The sequence below is a fragment of the Carex rostrata genome, chromosome 20 (assembly GCF_964058835.1).
Source record: "Carex rostrata chromosome 20, lpCarRost1.2, whole genome shotgun sequence".
Classification (NCBI taxonomy): Eukaryota; Viridiplantae; Streptophyta; class Magnoliopsida; order Poales; family Cyperaceae; genus Carex; species Carex rostrata.
The window spans coordinates 375566-389443 of NC_135937.1; the positions used below are offsets into that span (position 1 = coordinate 375566).

The following is a 13878-nucleotide window of genomic DNA, read 5'->3' on the forward strand; positions in this document are numbered from 1 at the left end:
ATTAGCTATAGATATATGTTTTACGAGAAAGCAACACAAATTTACACTTAATAACCAATAACTTGTGATTGCCCTCTTGAACTTAATAGCAAGTGACGCGATCATCGGATTTCCCAGTTTAATGATTATAACGGGGGTTTAGGAAGGAGAGGAACTCTAGAGAGGCTAGCTCACCTGAAATTTCTCCAAAGTACGTAGCTAGCACACATATTGGACTTGTAATAATAGTCAATTAATTAACTTATTTAATGAAAAACAAATTGTAAGGATAACAAAACATTCGTTAATTATATTAAGTTCCGAAAGCTCATATAGTCGAGCTTTACCTTTTCACTTACAAGCAAAATATAATTTTAGAATCCCAAACATTCCAACTAACAACACATTCATACAACTTCACAGACAAGAAAAATAAAACGCAAAGCAAAAAAGAAAAAAATAAAAGAAAAAGAAAACGTTTAGTAAAGGCCATCAATACCCTCTGATTGGTATAATGGCATATACTTGTTCAACTGGAACTAGCCTGAAATGGGGCACCAACCTGGCCGGAACGCGAGTGCACCCGCCTCAAGGACCACAGTCGTATAGTCCGGACCAGTAAACAACTTACCGGCAAAACTCGCAGGAGCACCGACAATGCCCCAGTTGATATTTGTCAATGCATTGCAACCTTGATCAGGTGAAGAGAGCAACCTAATGAAGCAAGCCTTGGTGGGATCGCTGCCAAAATAATTGCTGAAGCGAGCCACATCGAAGGGACAATAGAAATACCCATTGTCATCGGTTTCTACTGCATAAAAACCAGCCGGCCTGTTCTTGGAATCCCGACAGGTGACGCTAACCTTTGCACCCTTAATGGGTTTGGAGTTGAAGAGGGACCAGGTGCCGCGAGCTGTGCCGCAGTCCTGGCATAACACGACACCCTCGATCACGACCTTGATCATTGTATTAGGATCTAACGGGATCGCTGCCGAGTTCTGAGATACCGGCGGTGAATTCTCGGGCGCCGTGGTGTCATAATCAGCATATGCAAAGACAGCTGAGGAGATGAGGAGACATAAGAATAGCAGGGCTTTCATGTTTTTTTTTTTTCTGAGAGTGAATGGGGTTGGACGTCTTAGAATTGTTTTTCAGTTGTATATATGGTGAGAGGTTTTGGTTAAGTTGTTCGTCAGGAATTATTTTTCAGTAAAGTTGTGCCTCCTCAATGTCAGTAATTATATACAATTAAATATGGATTTGGGGATATTTTGGCGTATCTATCTAAAATAATGCACGAATTTTGAGAAAAAAATGAATGTAGGATCGTGTACAGCCCCTAATCTGAGCATATAGGGACTTTAGTATAATTTTGTAACAAAATATCACATTAGAGGATACATAAACTTTTAGAATGTATATTGCAACTTTTACGGTTGTTATGGTACGATAAGTAAAATGATCACGGGGTGCAGCATAACGTAAACGTGCAACCCATATAGTACCAGCTATTGAGGTCAAACCTACGTGAACGCCTGTTTCTTTTTCTTTTTCTTTTTCTTTTTCTTGGAAAATGAACGCCCGTTCGTTGTTTTCAAAATAATTCAAATACACAGAAGTTTTTATTTCTGCTAAAGTGTACTAAACAAATCGTTGGGTAATTTGTTCATTTACATGTTTTATACTTCGTAACATAATAAGATACTAAAATTTTGTTTACTTCCCACTTTAATGAAATAGTAATGCAAATTATGGGGGGGTTTGTAGGGTGTCAATGACACCCTTTCATCTGTTTATCTGACTCTTATCGTAATTGATAAGATAGATACGAGTAAGATTTTTTTTTCTATAAATTTTTTTCGTAATTTAAACAGGTAAGGGTATGGGTAAAGTTTATTTCATATCCGTTATTCGATCAGATAATTAGAAAAAAAATATTATATAATATATATTAATAAGTATTAAAAAGAGTACTTTAATTAGTTTACTTGTGCTTAGCATGATCAGACTTTTTTTTTCAATAAAGTACTATACATGTATAAAATAAATGAATATGTTTTAATATTTTATTTAATAACTAATAAAAATAATTATTATATTAGTATTATTCGTTATTTATCAGTTACCGTTTCGTTATTCAACAACCATAACGGATAAAAACAGAGTACGAGTAAGATAATTTGTAGCAGATAAGAATAAATTATATATATAAACAATTTGTAACGGGTATCCATCCGATCCTTACCATAACCGTCGCCACCCCTAGGTGTTTGAAATTAAATTGGTGAAACTCGAACTCCATGCCTCCAATAATCAATCAATGTTCATACTTTTAGTTTAGTGAAAAGATATAAAACAGGATGATTTCTTGTTTCTCAGAAAAATTTACCAGACTCTTAATTAGATAATCATAAATAAAAATGATTGATATAAATCAAGCTTCTAAATAGCTAGCTACAGCGGTTTTGGACCTAGAAAGCTAAGCTACGGAGTAACACTGCGCTAATCGAGCTACGACCGCTATAGCGGTCCGCTATGCTACATGGTCTTATGATTTTGCAATTTTAATGGGCGTTAATGTCCAGATGGACTTTTTTTTAATTTATCAAACTATATTAATATAATGGAACATATGCGGGCTATACCGCTATATCAATTAAATTTTGTATTATGCATTATTGTTGGATTTTCCAAAAATGAAAAATGAAAACAATGTCTAGGGACCTTGTCCGTGAGAAATTGAACTTCAATATGAATATTAGAACTTCTTAATCAATTTGGTGTTTTTTTTTTCTTGATGAGACATGTTTACTATTAGTAGAAATATAAAATATAATTTTTGAAATAAAAAAACACTATTTATGATAGCTTCCGCTATAGCTACGCTATTCGCTAAAGGTTTTTTTATTTTTTTGTCTCCCCGCTATGCCGCTATAAACGCTATTTAGAACCTTGATATAAATTACTAAGCCGACACTCCAAATCTGTTATCAATTGATACTGGTCATGCATAACGATCTTAAAAGCTTTAATTTCTTTTAATTAAAAAAGAGCACTCTGAAATTAATTTTTATATAGCAAGCCGAGTCTCCGGCATTGTCATCAAGCAAATAATAAAATATTACATAGCATGCCGACATGATTCTGTCTAACCGAATAAGCCATTGTTTAATTTGTTCTTGTTTTTATGTACTTGATGAACTTCACAATCTGATTAATGGGATGATATTTTATTATATAAATTTTGAATTAAAATAAAATATTTTTTATATGAAAGTTGGTTGCCAAAAATTGCATGCAACATCCTTGCAATAATTCTATAAATGCTCTTGAATTTTGGATGTAAAATTATGCTAGGCTCTATGGTCTAATTTGGATCTGGTTCATCAAGTTAACTCTAATCAATGGGCCATCAATTGAGCCTCTGTTTTAGGCCGAAATAATATTGAGTTAAATTGAAGCCCAAATAAGGGCCGAACTTGTCGTTATTGCATCAATTTTTATTTTGTTTCATATATATCTATCCATTTATGTATTGAACAGTGTATGTATGAGACGGAATCCTGACCCAACTGGACACTCCAGTTAGCACCTTTTCATATTCAAAAAGTCGTTACCAACAGACTCCTCTGTCCGTACAGATCCCCTGCCCCTGGCCCCATCTTAACTTACTTCACTTTATTATTTTAACCCGCCGCCATTACCCTACTTAATTTGTTTCGCTCTTTAATTACTTCCATCCATTGTACTGTCAATTAAGTGTCAAAGACTGATCAGTGCCTGCTCTCACTTCTTCCAACATGGACCCTACCAATGAACAGTATGATCCTGACGGAGATGTGTCTCGTTTCTTTGGTTCCCTTTCGCCGCTGCCATTATTGCCGCTGCCACTATCGCCTCTGGACCCTGATCTCCTTGAAGGAACGGTGCTTTCGCCACTACCATTATCACCTCAGGAAGCGCTGGAACCAACTCCACCACTGTTGCTGTTGCCCCAGGAAGCACTTCATCAAGAAACACCGCTATTTCCTCAGGATGCATTTCAACAAACGCTGGTGCCACTAACTCAGGAAGTGCTCCATCAACAAACGCTGCCATTAACTCATGAGGAAGCACTTCATCAAGAAACACCGCTATTTCCTCAGGATGCATTTCAACAAACGCTGGTGCCACTAACTCAGGAAGTGCTCCATCAACAAACGCTGCCATTAACTCATGAGGAAGCACTTCATCAAGAAACACCGCTATTTCCTCAGGATGCATTTCAACAAACGCTGGTGCCACTAACTCAGGAAGTGCTCCATCAACAAACGCTGCCATTAACTCATGAGGAAGCACTTCATCAAGAAACACCGCTATTTCCTCAGGAAGCGTATCAACAGATGCCACTGTTGCCTCAGGAAACACTTCAACAAGTGCCACTACTACTGCCTGATCAAGAGGCACTTCAACAAACGCAGGGTTTTGATGGAACAAATATAGTTCCCGCCACTGCAGATATGGAGACCGAAAGTACTGAACTAAGCATTGAAGGGGTCATTATTACGGCCATGGAAAACATCCAGATAGAGGATTCATCGTCTACCAATCCAAGTAATGAAGCTCCATACGAACCAGTTTTCCATAGATACTTGCCTGGACAGAGGGACTGCAGTGGATGCATTACTCTGAGATTAGTATCACACTCTAGTTGTGAGTTCTGAGTTTTAATTTTTCGTTAGGCACTGTTGAAGATAGTAAAAAATATTGAACAGATAGAAAGGAATCAAATCAAGAACAAAACCCGACTCAATAAAGATTGATATAGCGTAGTTTAATTACTAATTATGCCTTGTAATTTTTATCAGAAAACAAAAAACAACAATTATTTCTTTACTGATTCTTGTATCATCTAGAATTCTTGATTTGGTTCGTTATCTTTTTTTGAAAGATGATTCGTCATTATCTTCAATAGGCACTTTGGTGCATGGTTTTCTTCTCATTGATGGTTTTGACGACTTTCTCTCTTTATAATTTATACTTCCTGTTGAGTGTAGCTAACCGAAATCTGATCTTCACTGTTCATGGTGCAATCGGAACATTTGACCATGCAGTATTTGATGTCGAGTCCTTTGGAATGGAAGGAAGGCCATCCACAAGGGAGCTTTTTTATGTGGAGTAAGAAACTTCGATCAATAAATATCATTTTATTTTTTGAATGTACTTAAACCACATAGTTTATTCAAGATTATATGAATGCACATTATTGTGACACTGAAAATATAATTGTGCTTGTGCTTTTTTTTGTTTTTTGTCAATTGCAGCTTAAGTATGAGGTCATTTAATTGGGTTAGAAGTTTCATTGTTGGGAGTGTATCTCTTCTTCAAACAGATACCACCGGAACTGTGCAAGACTCTCTGACCTCTTTCTATGATACCCTTTGCGCTGATATGAACACCACCGCAATGGATGAGACATTGAGTGTAGATTTGGGGTCTTGGTTTGGCTTCGAAGACTCGCTAGAATTTGAGTTTAAGGACTCGCCAGATTTTGAAATTGGAGGTATATGTACTTGATCATTCGTTGATAGCAGAAATTGATCATGCCCAGGAAACTGTTGTTACTGGGAAATTAACATATTATATAACTAATGAAATTTTATTATTAAATAATTTGTTTGGAAAATGAAATGTTAGCATGAATTTTCACGGTTTACAAAATATACCTATACAAATCACAAAAATGATCGTTGACATTAAATTAACAACTTAAAATTTTAAAACTCAAATATTATTAATAAAATTTCTTTTAGAAACCCTACTTATATTCTAATTATTTATTTATTATGATTAATTATAGAATCTTCATATACTCAAGATGATTTATTTGAGGATATTGAATCTAGCTTCAACTTACCTGAAATGCCGGCACCAACAGCTATGATACCTGGTCAGACTCAAATGCAAAATCCTCCATTGGATTTGATCTCATCACCAGCCATGCCTACAGATGGTAGTTCCAGTAGCACTGCTATTGACATTCCAGATTCCCCACAAGTTAGACCTGTTGATCCTGCTGCTACCAACCGCCGTTCCTCAGGAAATCAATTAGCACTACAGGTTTGTTTATGAAAATGCTTAGCTATAGAATAGATATCATCATCTTTAATTATAATACGATGATATAATAAAATGTATCTTGGTGAATGCTTTTGACAGCGTCAACGAACAGCAAACATGGGGCTACCTGAACTGGCACATTACTTGCACCTTCCAATAGCAGAGGCTGCAAAGCAGCTTGGAGTTTGTTCCACTGCTCTGAAACATGTTTGCCGAAGAAATGGACTGCAGCGCTGGCCTAGTCGCCAAGTGAGTTCTTCTCATCTCTTTCTAATATGGTTGTCGGGTAGGTGGAAAGATCTTTATTAATTGTTACTGACTGTGACAGATTGTTATATATACTGTATTGGTTACAGATTCAAGCCCTTGATCGTCAGATTGCAAAATGGGAGAAAGATATGTCTCAAGCACAGCGACTAACTACAATGCTTAATATCAAGGAGCGGATTGAAAAACTTGAGAGAAAAAAAGCAGCAATCTATGAGAAAGTGTATAAGATCCGGAACATTAATAATGATGGGGAGGTGGCTTGAACCAATATTAACGTAGTGGACAATAGTTTTAAGTAGATAAGTAGATATGTAAAAGATTTGAAGTATTTTAATATTGTTATATTTAGTACTCTTTTATGTGAACATAGTGACATTTATTGTTTTTTATGTCACCAGGCCAATAAATTATCAGTTTCCAAACGATCTCTCTCTCATATAAAAAACAATATTATTATCTAAAAAGGTTGCATGTGTGTTGTTGCCTTAGCAAAATGGTTAGTCGCAATTCAAACTGTAGGGGTCCAACCAGATCGGATTAACAGCGTATAGCTTTCAAAATAGGAAAAGCACCAAATTATGTCCCAATTTTGGGTCAACTTTTGAAGGGTTAAGCGCAGGTCCTAATACCTACAAATTATGCTATATCTTTCCTTTCAAATCTTTAAATAAGTGAATGATGTTTCATTGGAAACGCTTTGCCATGGCTAATTGAAGTTTGTTTCATTGGAAACACTTTGTTCCTTTCAAATCTTTAAATAAGTGAATGATGTTTCATTGGAAACGCTTTGCTATGGCTAATTGATGTTGTTTCATTGGAAACACTTTGTCATGGCTAACTTCCTAACATTTCACTAAACTATTCAAAGAAATAAAGCTTTATTAATAAACATAAAAATTAATAAAGCTTTATTTCTTTGAATAGTTAAGTTACTACAAAGTATTTACACCTTGAAATAAAGTGATGAAAATTATAGTTGCCCTGGACAAAACTCATTAATTGTATCATTCATCAAATATGGCCGTCGGCTATATATATATATATATATATATTTGAAGGTTGGCTTAGCGCCAACAAATATATTAATAAGAAAAATGTTACCTATTTGGCAATGTGTTCCCGAACGAACATTAAATTTGCAAAAATTTCAATAATTCAGAATGCACTAGTACATAACCACATAATCATCGATGGTTGTAAATTGATATCAATGATGGTTCTGGATCCTGTTAGTGATGATATGGACAATCACTGACGCTTATAAATGGTCAGCGATTATGATCATCACCGACGGTTTCATATACATAACCATCTCAGAGATATGGAAGAGATATGGATACCTATATATTTCATCAGAATAAATGAAGGGTTTGGATCCATTTGAACTTTCAGTTAATATCAAACCCCAGCTACAAATATTATAATCACCATAGCCGGCCATAATCTTCGTGCACATCTATCATTGTAACTTGTAAGGAAACCAAGAATTTATTGCTAAATGATCACTAATATAATCAAGCAATGCTTCATTTATAAATATAATCGTAGCTTACAAACTCAATTTATTTGAATACATGGTGTTCAGAAATAAAAAAAAAAAAACCCGATAACTTTTGTATGCATCCTATGGAGCCAAAAGAACATATGCACTTGTCCATCTGATGCAAAACAATGAATACAAAAACAAATAATGACACATCTGTACCGGTATTATCATGGTTTAATATGTAAGGACCAGCTATTTTTGTAAAATTTATTGTTACGCATACTTGGGTATCCTTTTCTTCTTTCCGATCAACTCTTTGGGGTTGTACTTGGCAGAGGCTTATCATTTAAGAAATATTCAAAGAGAATTAGGGCTCGAAGTGGCTGATGCAAAGGAACCTCATGGCCGGCACCCCTCACCGATGCTAGTGTCAAACCTTTGTACACCTGGCTCCATCCACCCACCTGACAAACATGCAAAGGCGCATTATATGGCAACTTGAGTATATATTTTTTATTTACAAATAGTTTAGAAAATGGAGTATTTGGAGACTCGACAGTTGTTAATATTTGCATTGCAGTTGGGGGCTAATTTACCTCTGCAGTATAGTCATACCACGCGTACCAGCTAGTGGTAGTAGGAAGGTTCAAGGCATCAATCGAGTATCTCGTGGAAGTCAGAGGCACCACTGAATCTGTATCTCCACTATTTAAACCAAATGACAATTATATTGTTAAAAACTGCAAGTATCCAACTCTTCGACTTGTTGCGTACATAGACTTGTGCAGAACATTTTTTTTTTCTTTCTATTTTTGTCTTACCTGAAAACCCAAATCCTCAGTCCAGCGTCAATGAGTTCTTGATAGATGGGAAACATGGAGCTGGGTGAATCGCTCCAATTGGTCCTTACTGTATCACTGTTTCCAGATTACCAGAAAAAGTACATATATTAATAATTATTACACTTCCAGAAGAAGCAAATTGAAACAAGTACATCTTTCAAAGAACTCATAAAATGCCTTTTTACTTAAATATAAATAGCATATAGAAATTCAATCTAAATATGAATTTTCAATAAAATTGATGTGATGTAATGTTTTAACATAAGCCTATTGGGTTGTTCGGTGTCACCACATGTCAGGGCAACTTGAAGCACAAACAAAAGTTGCATGCATTGCTTAATTACTGAAGCCATGTATTAAAACATTATGTTAAAAGTTGTTATATCCATTTGCCACTGAATTCCATTTACAGAAATGTAAGAAAGTAACCCCCTTTTTCCTCGGCATGCTGTCAGTCAAATCAGAAATTCTACTGCTCCTGGTTATAGAGTCCAACAGGACAAATCAAATAAGATATGCATGCAAAAAAACGAAACATAAAGTCTTGGACTGATGATTTTCAGATGGAATATATAGTGCAAACCTGCATGTTTCCCAAGCATAGGGGATGCCTGTAACATTTGCATGCATAGCCTTTTGCACAGCTGGGGTGTTGTAGTATTCCCTAGTGTATATCTCTGTACACGGGTCATAACCTGCAAACCAAGGCTGAGAACAAATACTTCTTTATCAGTATAGTTAAGTACTGTAAACTGAGAAGGATCTATCACCACGCATATCAGCAAATTATTTCTAAAGCCTAATAAAGTGTTATGGTATTGGAATAACTTTCATGCAAGAGTTGTTAATTTAATTCCCAAGAAAGCAAACTATGGACATGACACTTGTTGGACTTCTCCATTTATTTTGAAAATGCTACATCAGAAACATTCAAATTCCAATTCCATGTGGAAAATCTGAAAAGATTGGTCTTAACCTACATGCAGACATGTATTCAGTTGAATCACTCATATTCTTACTTGTTTATGTTCATCATAAGGCCCTCAGTTGGCAAAAACTCACTGACACGGGCACTTTGCTGTCAGTGCCCTGTTCAGCTCGGTGCCTGTTTCTTCTGTAAGTCAATAGGCGCTATGCAGACGATTGTAAAAGGTGCCCAAGTTAACTCCAAGTTACCAATATATGATTTACTCTAACAAATTAATCCTACTCTTTTGATCATGTTTGCAGATAACAAACTTTTTTTCTGTAATGGGTGTTTATATATCATCGTGTCATATGTAGCCATCAAATATTTTCTAATAATAATATGAACAATCAGACTTACTGAATTAAATGTTCCTAACAAGTTTCTCAAAAGGAATTAAAATGTTCGACTTTTTACTTTTGTTGGAGGAAGATTGAAGCTGATTTCCAACTTTGTAGTATATTAACAAGCAAATACAATTTCAAAATATTATAGATAATCACAAGAATTCTTACATGTCCAGCTCTGTATTGTCTTCGCATGAGTACTTTAGAAAGAAACTTCTGGCATTTGGGTGTGTAGAGACTGTACCAGTCAATGTTACCTTGTTCATCATAGGCTTTATCTAGAGCATTAATACATCCGCCGGCGGGACTTATAAAAGAATTCAATGCACAAGCAGTTTGTAGGAGTTTATATGTAGCGGTAGATATCAATCCATGGTTCCACCAGTATTCAAACAGTCCTTTGTAGTCATTGCTGTCATCTATCAGTCCATTGCCAACCTAATATTGATCATATTGTTTCAGTTGTTAATAAGTGTGTAATTGTATTAGAAGTAATTGTGTGGGTTATGTTATAGTTTAGTTTATTGATATTGCCCTAATTTTCAAGCTGAATATGTAACACAATGTTGGTAGTCTTTTCCTTTTTTACACAAATAGTAATATGTCTTTTTAATTTAAATTCCAAAATTAGAAAACTGGGTGCATGTCAAGTGTGTCACGCACTATGCTGCTGTTTATTCTAAAAGGCAACAAAATATGAAGATTTAGATAGAGAAAAAGTTATTGCTTTATCCATTTTTAAGGAGGGCAATTATTGTGTACATACTACTGTCATGTAGCTATAACTTCAAATGCTACTTGATTTTTAATGCAATTTGTCAGTGGCCATTTTGCAGACTGAAGCTAAACTGATGCTAGATTGAAATAGGGAGATGAATTACCATATATCCTTTGAAGTTGATAATGGGTTTATTTATGCCTTTGTTCTTCTCATAGACAATTTGGGATAGCTGAGGAACATAGTGCCCTGACAATATATCCAATTTTAATACATAAAATGGTGAACAATTTTAGTCATAAAAATTGTATACATAAATTTCAATTTGCATAGCTGAAGAATGGATATGATGTTACTCAGCAGAGAGAAATTAATTACCGGCGTAGCTCTCTCCAGCAATGTAGAAATCTCTGTATTTGTATTTGGGGAACTTCTCAATCCAATTCAACAAGAAAGTATATGCATCCGAAGCTACAGTAAAACAATAATTAAACATCTCAAACCAAAACAAACCAAAATATATTTAATAATGAGTATAACAAAGATTTATAAATGCCTTGCTGATTGTACATGTTTAATAAGGCGCTGGACATGTTGACAACATGTACCTGTTCTATTATCTCCACAAGTCCTAAGATCTGAGGTGGTATTGGAATATGAGAAGCCAACTCCGGCAGGAGATTCCAAGAAAAGCACATTTGCCACTGCAATTTAACACAAATTTGTGGCTTAATTATGTAATATAAATTAGGGAAGAGGTACTGTTTGAATCAGTAGCAATATGAAATCCCTGCAGTACACAAAATTAACCTTTATTCCATGAATATTCATTCAAGTAGAGCGTTGCTCCATCAGAGTTGATTCGAAAAGCACCCAACTCTTCTGATGCGCCATATGCGATGGAAGAGCATCCCGGCCCGCCATTCAGCCACAGTACCAATGGCGCCAAGTCTGACACCGTGGACCCACCCTGAGCCTCCTGCAACCAATAGAAAAGGGCTCTGCCGGCTGTAGCGTTGACTGTGACATACCCCGAATACTGCGTGAAGTTGACTGGACCGGGTTGACCTGGCAGTTGGTCAATGAGATCATTTTGGGCAGCATCTTTTAAGACAGTTGGTTGTTGTGCGGTGTATGCTGTGCATAAGAATGCAAATAGATGGAGAAGGAAAATTAGAGATTTAAATAGAGAAAGTTTATGAAGTAAGGCTGTGCATGATGATTCCATGTTAACGGCTCTGGCCTCCAACCTGAAATGATTCTTTTTGGGGTTAGTTTTGTTGCCTTAAATAGGATTCTTAAAGGTTAGAGACTCAGAGATGATTCTTTTGGGGCAGGTTGTTGCCTTGAACAGGCTTGAAGAAGATCCAGATTGGTACAAATTATTGTTTTCTCGTTTGATGCTTTTTGTTGGTTAATTTCATCTCTTGGAAAATCTTCTTGTTGGATAATTGGTCCTTTGGAGGGAGAGGTGTTATATTTATGTAGGTAATTATTGTGGTTCTTGTATGCATGGTTTCTGTTGGTATGGAACTGGTGCACAATGATGTATATTCTTTAACAAAAAAAAAAATATGATGTAAATTCAACGCTCGAGTATTTTGTGCATTACAACGGCTAGCATTGTATGTTGTAATGATATTTTTTTGAATAGTATATATATAATATATAGGGTCTGTTTTCAAAGAATGGACTAGTAAATTTGATGCTATAGTTATGGCTACATGAATTGCCCAGTGGTATATAGTATTGGGGTGGAGCTCACGAACAGAGACGCTAGCTAGCTGTTGGCATTCTCATGTCACCTTTATTTCCTTCAACGGCATTTATTCATATTAACATATATAGATCTTACATGTAAGCATATTTCAACTTTTTGTATGGTCTAGCAAAACAAAGAAAACTGAAATCGGGAATAAATCTTTTGGGCCATATTGAATCTATATTTAATTTTTCCCTTATGTGCTACAAATTAAGGGGTTTTAAAACCCAAATCATCTTTATTTTTCCCGTGGAAGAAATCTATTTATTGGTTAACATTGTATATACTAGCAACAGCATACTCTCTATATTTTTTTTAACAACTACGATAAATTTATAATTGATGTCACATCATTCAAATAAAAATGTAAAGCATAGACGTTTTTTTAATAAAGATATTGTTTACTTAAATTAATGTATTGTAAACAACAAATTTGAAAATTTGATAGTCTAATTAATATTATGAAATTTTAATCAATGACGCAATGATTTTAAATTAATGCAAGCGAGAGATCAGACCCTATGTTCCAATTAAGCACTTAGTCCATGTGTTACAACTCGCAAGAAAAATATAAAATTTGGTCTCCAAACACATTTTAATATATATATCAACTTGAACGGTTCGAATGAACGTTTTAAACTTTAAAAATTGAAAAATGACTTAGTTACATGGACCTTAAAAATAATCAATTTAATATTAGCCAAATGCAGAAACAGGTCTATGCAATTATGCACTCCCTCATACCCACCTCCAACGAATTTCATGCCACGTGTCAGTATCGCAACCATACATTAATTATCTCGTCCTATTTTGCTCCTCACATTCCCTTACCCCCAAAGACTCTATCCTAAGTTTGTATACAGTACACCACCTCCATTTAAAATACTGACAAAGTAATTCACACCCCAAATTAAGCACCAGATGGCCACCTCAGCCACCACAACTCTATCTCTCACAAGTCACAACCATCCATTGGACCGTCCCCAGTCGACATGAAATGTAGCAGCACATCACATGTCGATTTCAGTCTGAACAAATTAAGAGCCAGAGGTGAAAGTAAATGATAACACCGGATGGCGAGGTCAACTTAGAGGTGCCTGATAATGTCTTCACTGACCTAACATTCTCATGCCACACCGGTTCCTCCTTCTCCTGTGCCGGAAAGATCGTGTCTGGCGAGTTAGACCAGTCTGATGGCTGCTTTTTGGATGACGACCAGACCACGGCTGGGTATGTGCTGACACGCATGCACCGCATTTCCCAAGTCCGATCTCATATTAGAGACTCATATTAGGCCTATTTTCCCAAGTCCGCATTTCCCAGTTATTTAGAGCATACAAGGTACTAGAGGGGGTGATATTGAAGAGATCATGGGTTTGAATTCTTTATGTAGTAGTTAATAATTTTT

General features: G+C 35.7%; 3 protein-coding genes across 4 annotated transcripts; 1 reads left to right on the plus strand and 2 right to left on the minus strand.

Annotated features, from left to right (window-relative positions):
- Positions 1-518: 518 nt before the first annotated feature.
- On the minus strand, positions 519-1079 carry LOC144572770 (non-classical arabinogalactan protein 31-like). The gene has a single exon (XM_078322446.1). It carries the CDS (start codon positions 1077-1079, stop codon positions 519-521), a length of 561 nt encoding a protein of 186 aa, XP_078178572.1.
- Positions 1080-4292: 3213 nt separating this feature from the next.
- LOC144572771 (uncharacterized) lies at positions 4293-6611 on the plus strand. The gene is made up of 6 exons (XM_078322447.1): positions 4293-4671; positions 5016-5136; positions 5283-5521; positions 5819-6078; positions 6178-6327; positions 6435-6611. Exons 1-6 carry the CDS (start codon positions 4362-4364, stop codon positions 6609-6611), a joined length of 1257 nt encoding a protein of 418 aa, XP_078178573.1. The 5' UTR covers positions 4293-4361.
- A 1248-nt stretch (positions 6612-7859) lies between these two features.
- LOC144572330 (serine carboxypeptidase 2-like) lies at positions 7860-12156 on the minus strand. 2 transcript variants are annotated; one of them, XM_078321863.1, is made up of 10 exons: positions 12054-12156; positions 11519-11958; positions 11317-11412; positions 11087-11179; positions 10872-10957; positions 10159-10428; positions 9260-9384; positions 8656-8751; positions 8431-8539; positions 7860-8298 (listed from the first exon to the last, which is right to left on the minus strand). In XM_078321863.1, the coding sequence occupies exons 2-10, from the start codon at positions 11934-11936 to the stop codon at positions 8143-8145; spliced, it is 1449 nt and encodes a 482-aa protein (XP_078177989.1). In that variant the 5' UTR covers positions 11937-11958; positions 12054-12156; the 3' UTR covers positions 7860-8142. The 2 variants fall into 2 exon arrangements, with proteins under 2 accessions (XP_078177989.1, XP_078177990.1); XM_078321864.1 differs by lacking the exons at positions 7860-8298; positions 8431-8539; positions 8656-8751 and adding an exon at positions 8898-9154 and having other exon boundaries at positions 11519-12085.
- Positions 12157-13878: the final 1722 nt, after the last annotated feature.

Bases quoted from the DNA above. Each gene is read 5' to 3' on its own strand.
- LOC144572770 (XM_078322446.1), bottom strand. From the start codon at position 1,079: ATGAAAGCCCTGCTATTCTTATGTCTCCTCATCTCCTCAGCTGTCTTT.
- LOC144572771 (XM_078322447.1), top strand. From the start codon at position 4,362: ATGCCACTGTTGCCTCAGGAAACACTTCAACAAGTGCCACTACTACTG. The intron at 5,137-5,282 runs GTAAGAAACTTC...TGTCAATTGCAG, and splicing joins AGGGAGCTTTTTTATGTGGA to CTTAAGTATGAGGTCATTTA. The intron at 5,522-5,818 runs GTATATGTACTT...GATTAATTATAG, and splicing joins GCCAGATTTTGAAATTGGAG to AATCTTCATATACTCAAGAT.
- LOC144572330 (XM_078321863.1), bottom strand. From the start codon at position 11,936: ATGGAATCATCATGCACAGCCTTACTTCATAAACTTTCTCTATTTAAA. The intron at 11,413-11,518 runs GTTAATTTTGTG...GTTAAATTGCAG, and splicing joins TGAATATTCATGGAATAAAG to TGGCAAATGTGCTTTTCTTG. The intron at 8,752-9,259 runs GTTTGCACTATA...ATCTGGAAACAG, and splicing joins TATGCTTGGGAAACATGCAG to TGATACAGTAAGGACCAATT.